The following is a 12,370-nucleotide window of genomic DNA, read 5'->3' on the forward strand; positions in this document are numbered from 1 at the left end:
GGGAGAAGGCTGTCAGCCGCCAGGAGGGCGTGCCCTGGCTCGGGCTGGGAAGGAACACCAGGCTGCCGGACTCAGGACCGGCTGTATTTGCATTCCGGCCGGAGCGGAGTCCCCCCCTTCTCCGCCCCCCAGCCGTCCCGAGTCACAGGGGAACAGAAAACACGCTCGTGTTAGTAGCCGATGGCTTTTATTTTCACTCTTCCCGCGGATCTGACACATATACACCGATGCTTTCACCGTACGAAGGACAAGGACTGCAAATGAAAGCACCTTGCCCAGCCAGTGCACCTTCGCTGCTGCAGCTGGGCTGGCACTTCATGGGAGGAAGGGGGAGTCGGGGGACGGGGGGTGTAAGAAAAAAAAGTTAAAGTCTTGTCTGATTTCATTTATTTAAATAAATATAAATATAATTTTTATATAAAACTATTCACAGACAAACAGCCGTCCCAAACGGGCGATCGTTATGTCTTTTCTTATTTTTGTTAAGAAGTCCGTCCAGTAGGTTCTCTACAGGTTTTAATTTGCTTTTCAGGTATGTTTTTTGTTTTCTTTTTTTCTTTTTTTTTTCTTTCTTTTTTTTTTTTTTTTAATGTCTCTCCTTTCTGTTTCAAATGCGTTTCTTTTTTTCCTTTAAATTGCCTGTGGGGATACAGAGCAAGACACCCTGGGCTACGCGAGCCTTGTCCCATATTACATTTTAGAAAGAGCAGGTGCCCTCTCCTGGGGTCACATAAGTAACGTTTAGGTTGACCTCCCACGACTAAAACGTTTGCATTCGGAAAAAAATATATATAGATATACTTCTATTTCTATTACTGCGAGTGGATGACAACCAAACCTCCGCGGCGGCGAGGCCCAGCCCGCTGCAGGGCTGCCGTCCGTGGGGAGCGGTGCCAGGTGAGTCGCCGTGCTGCCACCTCGCTCCGGGCGCGGTCCCGGCGGCAGGAGCGGAGCAGGAGGGACCCGGAGGCAGGAGGATCTCATAACGGGGAGATCTCTTTATCCTCGGTAGCCGACGAAGGGGATAGAGACTCTTCATCCTCGGACCGGGGGTAATGCCCCTGGCTGGTGCTGCACTTGCAGCCCCCGTGCGAGTTTCGCTGGGTGCCTTTGCCTTCTTTCTTGTGCTTCACCCTCCTGTTTTGGAACCAGATTTTCACTTGCTTCTCAGACAGGTTCAGGTACGTGGCTATCTCGATCCTCCGCAGCCGGGACAGGTACATGTTGGAAGAGAATTCCCTCTCCAGCTCCAAGAGCTGGGTGCTAGTAAAGGCAGTCCTCATCCGTTTCCCATTTTGAATTTGACTGGATTCGGACCCTCCTGGACGGGAGAGAAACGCAAACTTCAGCGGGACAGGGAAAAGCGGGGGAGGGAGGCTAGAGAGAGACGCACAGACCGAGAAAAGACATTCCCCAGCAGCTTTCCGAGCCGGGACAGCCGCTCTCCCTTGGCGACACCCCTTCTCCCGCCGCCCCCCTTCCCCGGCGGCCGCAGGGCTCCTACCCATGCCGAGGCAGTGGAACCTGCGGGGGTCGCTGACGCTGTAGGTGGCGGCGGCGCAGGCGGGTGGGTGATGCGCAGGGTGTCCCAGCGCGGCGGCGGCGGCGGGCACGGCGGCGGCGGGCGGCGGGGGCTGCGGCGGGTGGTGAGCGTGGCTGCTCCGCGGGCAGCACTGGGCCTCGCCCGCCGCCGTGGGGAACTGGCTCTTGAGCAGAGGGATGGCCCCGCCGGCGCCGCCGCCGCGGGACGAGTGCAGGTGCGAGGTGACACAGAGCGGGCAGACGCAGAAGGCGCCGCTCTTTCGGGACGGGCAGCCCGGGCCCGACACCGACATGACGAGGGGGGAAGGCATGCTGAGAGGGATGAAGAAGTCCTGGCCGTGATGATGCTCAGGAAGGGACGGAGCCGGCCTCGAGGAGTCTTTGATGATTAAGGAGTCGACATAGAAGGAGCGTGACATTGCGGAGGGCTGCGAGGCCGGGGGCGGCTCTCCCAAAGTCGTGTTTTCCTGCTCGGCCAAGTTGCCACTGAAGTCCTGGCGAGTCGAGAAGGTGCTTATGTTTGAGAGCTGAACAAAAGGGTCCCTGGAGAGGGCCGGTCTTAAAGTCCCCCCGCCTGGATCCCCTGCGCCGGGGTTTTATATCAAGTATTTAAACACGTGATGGCTGAAAGCCTCGCAGATCTAAATCTCCCCGGCTTCCCAGGCCGGCAGGAGAGGCTGCCGGGGGGGACCAAAGCGGGGTAGGGGAGGGGGGCAAAGTGTGCGTGCTTGCTCGTTGCCCGATGACTTCACTCCTTTGCCTCCGCCTCAAATAAATTATAGGAGCAGAGAAAGCGGGGAGGGGGCGGCTGCTCCGCGGCCCCGTCACACGTCGCGCTCGCAGGCATGTCCCTCTGTCAACACACCCGGGATGCTGGGGATAAAATTAATCGGAAGGAGTTTCTGCTCGGGGGTTTTCCCCGAGGAGAGCGCTCCGTTCCCTCGCCGGGAGGGAAAGAGAGGTGAGAGCAGGTAATGCCCTGAAACAAGCGGTTCAACTCCGCCCCCCTCACCCCCAGTAAAAGAACATCCAAAGGGTCGTGGATCCCGCAGAGACCTGTGGCCAACACCTTTCCCCAGCCCGGCCCACTCCATGTACTCAGAACTCCTTCAGGAGGCCCCTTCTGCATCAGAGGAGCCAGGTGCACAGATGGAGCCATGGATATAAGGTTAGGGATGGAGCGCGTTTGTGTGTCCGTGCATACATATGCGCGTAGGGTGGGTTGGGTGGCTTTTTTTTTCTCCTCGCCCTTTTCATCTCAAGCGAGTCTTGCCAAATTGGCAATTACTGCAACGGACAAAGCCTTCAAATATCTGGACACTTCTCAGCCAAACGGTATCAAAACGGAAAACTTCCAAGCGAACTTCCCCGGCCTCTCCAGGACCGCAGCGCGCAGCGCTAATGAAAAGCGAACATGTCAGGGAGGGATTCTTTGATCTCCACCAAGTTTGCTGAAGCAATCATTCAAAGTAAAATTGGATAAACAGCTAAATACGGTCGGTGGCTCCGAAGCATTTCAGAGTGCATTACAAAGCCAAGGTATTCTCAGCATATTACGCGATTTTCCAATGACCTGTTTTATGGGAGTTTAAGAAGAGACTTATCGTTAATAGAAGGACTATCACGTTCTTGTTTAGCAGATGTGAAGAGGCATTTAAAACACACTGCCGATCCCATCCCACTTGACACGGGAAAGGGAAGTGACAATTGTGCTCTAAAGCAGAAAACACAGACTACGCCTGATTAGCAGAGGCTGAACAGAAACTCGGGAGTGCAGCAGTAGCCGAAACGTGTTCAGAAGCAGTTATCATGCTCCAGGGCGGGCCGCGGACATCCTACCATCCCTCCCGCAAACCCAGTGTCCCACTGTTAAACCCAGCAAAATAAAACCGCCTTGTGATGGAGCCGGAATTTCCTCGCCCCTGGAACCAGCAAGGCTCGGCGGTGCAACTCAAGCCTTGCTGGGAGAGGGGCCCGGTCTCGACCGGCGGTGCTGTCCCGTCCTTATCCTCATTCTCATTCCCGTCCCCATCTCCATCCCGCCGCGGGCAGTGTCGCTGTGCAGGCTCCCCTGTGCAGGGCCGGCTGTCCCCTAGCCCTGCTCCCCTTTCCCCCCGCACCTCCCCGGGCAGGCACGATGCAGCAGCGTTTTTAGGGACACTCCGCGCCCGGTGATCTGAGGATTTATGGATAGCAATTAAAGTTTTATGAATTGCAGCTGAGGTCTGTTATGTGGCTATTTGAATGTGATTAGAATTCAATTAGAAAGTGTTTACCGGCCGGCGGGGGCTCCTGAGTGTAAACAGACAGCTATTCCAGCAATGCGCTAATCCCGCGTCTTGTGACAACAATTAGGGGCTCGCGGGGTTTAGGCGGGTCGGCTCCAGCCTCACCTACTTTTCCCCAAAGTGCTGGCCAGGGCTCAGCCGAGGCCCCGCAGCCGCCAGGCCCCGCAGCCCCGCGCCCGCCGAGGCCCCGGGGTCCGCGGGGATCCCGGGGGGCTCTGCCTCCTGAGCTCCGGCGGGATTCTGGGCACGGGCACCGTGCACAAGCATGGCATTTTTTGGTTAGGCTCTTCCAGTTTAAAGCAAAGTACATCTGGAGAAGATTTGAACTAATATCTGCATTTAATGTTAATCTTTAATATTTTATTTTTCTTTTTGTTTTCCTTTAGGAAAGGCTAATCGGGAAAATTAAAAGATAATAGCACAGCCCCAAACCTCTGTGGAAAAAAACTGTCTGCAGTGATAGAGTGGATCTGAGGAGGGGGCTGTCGTAAGGGAAGGCAGACAGAGAAAGAGTCGGATCAAAATTGTAATTTGTAATTGTTATAATAAACCAAACGCAGTGATAAAAGAGAGGGGGAAGGAGAGAGAGAAATCACTAGGAAAAACCCACCCCTGAAAGCCAGAGCAAGAAAAGAAGTCATTTGAAAGCAAAGACATCCCAAACCAGGCGGAATGATGCAAGGCGTGCGCCCACATCACATCGGCCTCGTTACAATTTTATTTTTCAATAATTCTGTCCGATAAAATTTCATTGTCCATTAAGTAATCCCCGAAATGAGAGCTCTTATGAGCCTATAATGAGCTCTAATTGCTACGACTGGGAGAGCCACGTGGAAGGATTTAGAAGGTATTAAGCAGTTGGGTACAGAGCACAGGCTGTTACCTAGCCATTACTTTCATAATTCAAGGAGAAAATTAGTCCTTTTAAGGGAAAATCCTTTGATTCCCTTCATTCTGCTCGGGGTGACAGAGTATAGCTTTGTCTGCCTTTAGTTCAAGACAGTGTAACAAATGAGAATGTAACGAAATTGCCCCCTTTTGAAAGTGGAGCAGTTCAAAAAGAACATCAGAGCCGCTCCCCTGGTCCGCCGAGCGCAGGACTGGGTGCTGGTCCCTCTTTTCTTCCAGATGTCTCTAACACCTTTATGTAGAAGAGATTCACGGCTTAAATGACAAAAGCAACTCTTTCTCTTCCCTCCCCCAACCCCGGCAGCTCCCGGCAGAAGAAAAAGCCATGCCCGCCTGGAGAAAGCGCTGGCTTTCAGGCGCGCATCTCCGCGGAGTTCACGGGAGGAGCTGCCCCAGCGGAAAGCGCCGCAGGCCGGGGACACTTTTCAAGCAGAAAAAACAAAACAAAACAAAAAACCCAACCAAAAACTCCTAAATAAACACCCAAACCCAAAACAACACCTGCAGAGCAGCCGTGGCCGCAAACACCACACCGGGGTGACATGCGGTGGCGCTGGGCAGGCTGCGCCCCGGGCGGGGCAGTTCCCGGACGGGAAAGTCCCGCTCAAAATAAAGTCTTGCGTGGGTAAGAGAGGAGCCGGGCTCCTGCGCTATAATCGCATTTATTCGCTACTCTAACATTGATTTCCTATTAGTTTCCAAAGTGATCGGCAATCCCGACGCTGGCCTTTCTGAAGTGAACGCAATCTTCAGGAGTTGCCCCCAGCTCCCATTAAGGAGGTCATTATAAAAGCGTGAACAAGTCTATTAATGTTTTATTGAAAGCGCATCGTTAACTTGTATCCATCCTTTTCTGAAAGTGGCATTGTGATATTGCTGTCTGTGGCACATCTTACCCAATATAGCCCGAGATTTCTCCATTATCTGTAACCAAGCAACACTTTCTGAATACCAAAAATTGAAAAGAACCGCTTAGTCTTCAAGAAAGTCCTCAATAATAGTGGAAAAGAACAAAGATCCAGGAGACAACAAAATGCCACAGGGGTGACTTTTCATGAGCAATTATCTCTCATTAATCAGAAGAACAGCTGCAATATTAATTTTCTCTCTTTCTTCCTCTCTTTTCACAGTCCCCAACATTTGAATAATCATAAATTTTGATTTCATGGAGCAGCAACATTGCCAGCGACTTCCAGACACAAGCTACCTAGGCAGGGCGCACGCTTTGCACATAGCTCTTATTTTAAGGCTGCCAAAGAATAAACTGAAGAGAAGAAAAGAAAAGAAAAGAGAGGAAAAGTCTGGATTGCTTTCCCCCCTCCCTCTGCCTCAGAGCACGGATTAAACCAGCAGCCCCTTCCCTCCACCCCTGCCGCTTTCACTCATGGAAAGTAACAGGCGAAAGTACCGAGTGTCTGCGCCAGCTTCAAGCGTGGGAGTTTCTACAACCTCGCTGTCCATTTAACTTCCAAACATGAAGCCAAGCGTTGTAGATCTGTCCAAAGAGACAATCTTTGGGCGTAACACGCATTGTGAGACATCAAAAGGCCTTGGCGTTCTGCGCGCTGAGAAGCGTATTCAGCACGAAGGGTGCAATGCCTCTCTTTTCAGGGGCTCAGCCGCGGATTGTTTAACAAGTGACGTCGCCGCGGCAAGAAAACCGCGCTCCTCCAAAGATAAGGATGTAACATTAAATCTCGCTTTTTTGGGTTTCAAAGAATCTCATTAAGGGCAGGGGCCGGAGCCGGAGGCGGCCGAGCCGGGAACGGGAGCCGTGCCCCGGGGATGTGAGCGCTCAGTGCCGCCCGCACTCGCTGCCTGGGGGAACAGGGCAGAGTCGAGGCCGAGATCGCACCACTCCTCGAACTCTGCCCATCTTCGGGCATCCGCCCTTCCCTCCTCGGCCCCGGAGGGCAGGGCGCGAAGCCTCTCTCCGGAGGCCGGCTCGCAGCCAGGCAGCGGCCGGGGGCTCACCCGAGGTTTGCGGGCTGACGAGAGGGAAGGCAGCTTCTCCCCTTTCCCGCAGATGCAGAGCCCCGGTGCCCTTCCCTTCCGTGAGAGATTTCCTTTGCCTCCATCCCCGGTCATAAATTACCCCACCTAGAACTTGGCACGACAAGTGCTTTCCCCTCCAGGAAATGGGGCCGTTTCCGAGGGAATGAAGGGGCACTCCTACACTCAGAAGGACAGGCCACCGGCTGCCCTGCCCGCCACTGCCAGCCCCTCTTGCCCCAGTGCCCCCTCACACCTCGTGGAGTGTGGGTGGCGGTGGATGGCGGGACACGGAGCTCCAACTGGAAGAAACCTGCTATGCCTTTCAACCCCTTCCAGCCTTTGGAGAGATGATGCTACTCCACGTTGTTGGTGCTGTTCATAAAGTTACTCATTCATATGATTAGCAGCAAATTTCTACATGAGTCCTCCAGGGTGACTATGATCCCTTGTGTTCAAATGAGTCTTTCCAAAGAGCTCCAGCAGCAGCCTTCATCTGCTCTCTCCCTGTCACAACCCAATTCAGTGCCTTTTGCTTTCACCTGCAGGCCCACAGAGACAACTGTCTTTCATGTAAAGAGCAGCCAGAAGGCTTAATTCTGTTATATATTTTATTTGGAGGGGGAAATTTGTGAGGTTCTTCCTAAGTCAATCAGGTCTGCTCATATATATGCAGATGTAGGTATTAATTCTCTCCCTCTTCAACCTTCTTAAAAAGAATGATAGCACTTTGATGGGTTCCCCTCAGTGTCTGGAAGCAAAAATCTTTTGTCGGTGTCTCCTCATCAGAGTGCCCTTCTACAGGAGATCATGTGAAGGAGACAGAATAAGAAAATACCCAGTGAGATTGTTATCCACAGTCTCCTCTGATATTTCTCTGAGTCTGCCGTATTTCTAGTACTCTGCAGGTATGGGGCACCATCAGGCCAGACACTACAGGGTGTCTGGGCCCTGGTTTCATTACTGGCTATTGTTTACAGCTCTAACAGCTAAAATTGCTAGCTGTTACACATGATATGTGTGAGAGAAAGCTGTGATGGTGTGTCTTTAAAGGGGATAAAGTTAAACCCCTGCAGGAGCCTCAGTGAAGTTTTATGTTGGGAGATGGAGATGAAACCCCAAGGTTACGTTAGTCAGAACAAGGATTCAAAATGTTGCTGTGGACTCTAGAACACATCAATCATGATCTGTTTTTGTTTTACAGTGATGTACCACAAATCAACACAAGAGTGATACTTTGTAGTGATACAAGCCCCAATCCAACCAAGAACATGAGATTCTGTGTAATATTAAACATCCCACTCCATTCTGTGTAATACTAAACATCCCACTCCATTTCTCTCCTTGAAATTCAGACCTGATGAATTTTTATCCTTAGGTGTCATGGTTAGGTTGAAGCATTCTGCCTAACAGTGACCAAGAAGCAGTCTTTTGAATTTTCTGCCAGAGGAAGTACCACATTTTCAAAAGGCAGGTTAACAGGAATGGACATTCAATGCTGCTTCCGAGAAAAATGAAGAGGTCATCAAATATATCATCATATTGTAGGAGCTAATTATTTCACAGTAAGAAAACTGTGAATTTTGAGTTTAATTCACATAACCTAAACAAATAAAATGGTTATAATTTCTTTAATTTTCCCGTAATGAAAATATGGATTTGGTATAGTTCAAGAACTGTAGCCTGATGAAAGAATTACCTGAGGAGAGATGATACCACTCCTCCAAATGCAGAAATCAGAGAGGAATACAGTTGTGAGGGAGTTCCTCAAGGATAAGTCTCAGAAGCAGTTGAATTACTTTGTTTAGTTTGTTTTCTTACCACAGCCAATAGGACTTCACTACTCATAGGAAAGAGGTGAAGTCAGTACCTGTGGAGGCTGGAGTGCCATACTGGAAGAAGCAGAGTGACAAACAAGCTAGGAGCTCCATGGCTGAACGTGACGTTAATGACTCGGACACATTAATCCATGTCTACAAAGCATCACTGTGGTGTGGTCAGGTGGCAGGTAAGACAGAGTAGAACAGGCAAGGCCATTGCACTAAGCAGAGAGAAATACTGTGCATGTGGACTCTGGAGCATGTCAATCATACAGGGAGAAACCCACGTAGATGGTCAAAGCCCATGACACTGTGCGGGGAGAAACCGCATCAGTGATGGCAGACAGATTTCCATGTCCATCTCAGAAAAAAACTAAATCAGAGCACATCCAGTCAACTGAGCTTTAGAAGTATAGTATCAGAGGAACATGGAACCCCATGAGAAGACTGAGAGAGAGGAGACATGATTTTTGTTTTACCAGTGAGGTAAATATCCACAAGAGAGAAGAGCTACTCCATATGAAGAAGAGTATCATTATGAAAACTGGTGGATATACTCTGGCCATGTAGAAATTTAGCATGGAAAAAAAAGCAAAAAACCCTTCTAACTATGAGAAAAATAAGGTTCTGGAACTCCTTGTGGGATTTACCAATAGGAATATAAAATAGAAGTAATTTCAAGAGAAGACTTGACACATTTCTGACTGTTGTGTAACAGTCCCTGATGTTACAGGATTTCTTCTGAAGACAAATACAAATTCTGCTTAACATCCATTTTGAAACAGTACTGACTTAATTTTTAATTATTCATTATTTCAAAAAATGTGTTGTCTAAAAAATACGCTGGATTTGTACTCTTAAAAACTAAGGTCCACAGAGTACCTAGAGCAAGTGTGGAAGTAGTGTTTTGCTGCATCCTTCCTGTCCTCTACCCTATACCATTCCTGTTCATTGCCTGTTTAGTGTTCTGCCTCTGCTCCAACAGGAACTGTTGCTTTTCTTTGGGTTTTCCCCGTTTTTACACTTGTTGTTACGACATGTAATAAAAGCCATATGTACCAAAATGGTCAGGCTTTTTCGTATGTCAGAATAAACTTTGGTCTGATTTTGATACAATCTGTAAAGCTCTACAAGAAACAAACCAATCCTCTCCTTTCTTCAGTTCCATTTTCACACTATAGTCTTAGCTTTGCCTGAGCAGCTGTTATGTGAAAACAAATATCTAATGCCTGTAGCTGGAAGTAGCCCCTTATCACATTCATCTTTTTAAACAGATTTTTATCCTTAATTTAAAATACAGGAACAAACCCAAAAGTTCCAGGACGCAGAGTCTGAGTGAAATACAGACTAGAGATATCCCACTCCTGCTTTCCTAATAAGAAAGTAACGTATTGAAGAAGGACACAATATGAGCATGTCCAAATGAAACCAAAATGAAGGTTTTTATTAAAAAAAATACAAAAAAAATTTTGCATAGTCTGCCTCTTCTTATTTCTCATTAATTCCTTGTCCAAGCTTGTATTTGAAGCTTTCTGTTTGAAAAAATCATAGAAACAAAATAATTTCACATATTTTATGATCTTGTCTAAGTATATTAGTTCAAAGCTTATTTAATATGCTATAATATTGGGGCTATGTCAAAATATAATCAAAAGAAAATGACAGAAGTCTTGAAAATAATTTTATAAAGTTAGGAAAAAAACCCCAATACATTAAAATGAAAGAAACTTCCCAAAATCAACCAAATAATCTAAAACAGTATGAAGCTTCTGAAGAAGGAAGAAGTATTGGAACCTAAGCTGGTAGAAGATGTAACTATGAAGGTATAAGTTGCAAATTCATTGTTCAAAAATATTACTATGATACATTGACCAGATGAAAAAACATGAGCCAAAAAGGAGTCCAGAGTTTTATGAGTACTTCAGACACAACTGTGTGCATATTAGCAGTCTGTGTTCTCTCTTTTACACTTCAGCTGAGCCAAGGAATGAATATTCCTATGAAAATGTGTATGTGTCTAGAATACAAGTGTATAAGAGGTGTGGCTGTCTGCACTCTCAGAAGTACTAAGACAGGCTAGTTACAAGTGAGAAGATGGAAAGCTTTGGGTAAAATACTACTCAGTTCAGAGCTGTAAGACAGAATAACTCTGCAGCTATTTTGAATGGTGCAGTGGGAGTAGAATTTGGCCTGGTGTTTTCAAAGGTTAGTTAAACAAAATATGACCTTTTTCAGGCTGGGGGAACAAAAGAGGTCAGCTCATTCTCCAGAGTTACAAAAGGTCTTTCAAGGATACCAAAGAAATAAAAATAAAAGCCATGATCACACTTCCTAGATGCACACATAGAAACAACACTTGTATATAAGATATTACCCAGTGGAAAAACCCCTGGGAGCGTCCCAATTAATAAAGAGTCCTGCCAGTAATTCACCCACTGTTGGAAAGGTGTACATAATCAAACAATTTATTTTGTCCAAGGTATTAGAGCAAGACAGTTGCAGAACTGAGATTTGACCCAAAATCTCCTATTTTTCAGCATCCTGCAGTATTTTACAGTGCTTCATAAGGCACCTTGAAGAATTGCAGAGTCTGCTGAATCTGATTGTACTTTAATAACTCATTGGGCAGAGGAAGCCTAATGCAGCTTTTCCATTCCTTTATGGGTAAGAATTTACACAGGATATTCTCCTGCTTGCAAGGACATTCCAGTACAAGTTGGTCATTGTGTACAAATAGACCAGTTACCCAAACTTCACTGATTTAATTCTCTGCTGCAGGCTGGAATTGATACCCTAGTCTCTTTGAGGGGAGCAAACCTCTGCTCCAATGTCTTAAAGGAGCTGCAGTGAATCTGATCACCAAGTGCCTTTGAATCAGATGTGCAACTTTTTCCTCTGCTGCTTCTTCACGTGCACATCAAGAAACTGTAGCACTCACATAGTGATGGGATAAAGCACAGATTTTCACTGAGCTCATCAGGTGATGCTTAGGCTGACACTGCTAGCAGTGAAAAATGAACTTGAAGGAACAGGATCCTGACGAAAGGATATTCTCTTCCAATGTCTCTCTTGCTTTGAAAGGAAAGTTTCCTTTGAGGTTGCAGATTATTCCCCTCTCTCATGCTTTACCACAGAGGTTGGAATTGTTATTTGTTCTCTACCTTCCTTGAGGAAATAATGTAATATATTCCATTATACATTCATTTTCCACACTTTAAACAACTCATAATAAGAATATCTATTTTTTCATTATTTAAGCATGATGCCCAATACTATCAGAGAGAAAAAATATCTTCTTGCAAGCAGAAAGGATGCTATTTTAAAGATATTTAAAAGGAAATTAAAATTTACATTTTTGAAAGAGACTGGTGCTAGAAATCTCTCTTTGCTTATATTCAATAAGAATGAACATGTTAGCATTCCCAAACATTAGTGAACTTGAAAGTATTCAGAGGAAATCTCAATTGTTCATATTTTGATGATTTTAAATGGAAGGTATCCTTCCCTGTTCTCTTTAGATCAACATTTGTCACAGTAACTAATGAGGAAGTAATTATAATGTAATTTATTAGAATAATCTGACAGGCAAAGAATTATGTTCTCAATCCTAAAGGACTACATAGTTCTAGTTTTCCAACAGATTGGGTACATGTGGGTGGCATAGCAGAGGGTATTTGTCTTTAAGCAGGATAAAAACTTCAGCACTTTCTATTCTCAAGCAAAAATAGACAAAGGCATTGTCTAATTCTCTAAAATATGTTACATGAAGGCATTTCACCTTAATACAGATTAGTAGATCTTATTTTAACAATTTCTTCA

At 46.9% G+C, this 12,370-nt stretch overlaps 1 protein-coding gene across 1 annotated transcript; it reads right to left on the reverse strand.

Moving 5' to 3' along the window:
• Positions 1–970: 970 nt before the first annotated feature.
• Positions 971–2,044, reverse strand: GSX2 (GS homeobox 2). The gene is made up of 2 exons (XM_039698846.1): positions 1,505–2,044; positions 971–1,321 (listed from the first exon to the last, which is right to left on the reverse strand). Exons 1-2 carry the CDS (start codon positions 1,959–1,961, stop codon positions 981–983), a joined length of 798 nt encoding a protein of 265 aa, XP_039554780.1. The 5' UTR covers positions 1,962–2,044; the 3' UTR covers positions 971–980.
• Between the last annotated feature and the right edge of the window lie 10,326 nt (positions 2,045–12,370).

This window comes from Passer montanus, unplaced genomic scaffold (assembly GCF_014805655.1).
Source record: "Passer montanus isolate IOZ18808 unplaced genomic scaffold, ASM1480565v1 scaffold13, whole genome shotgun sequence".
NCBI lineage: Eukaryota > Metazoa > Chordata > Aves > Passeriformes > Passeridae > Passer > Passer montanus.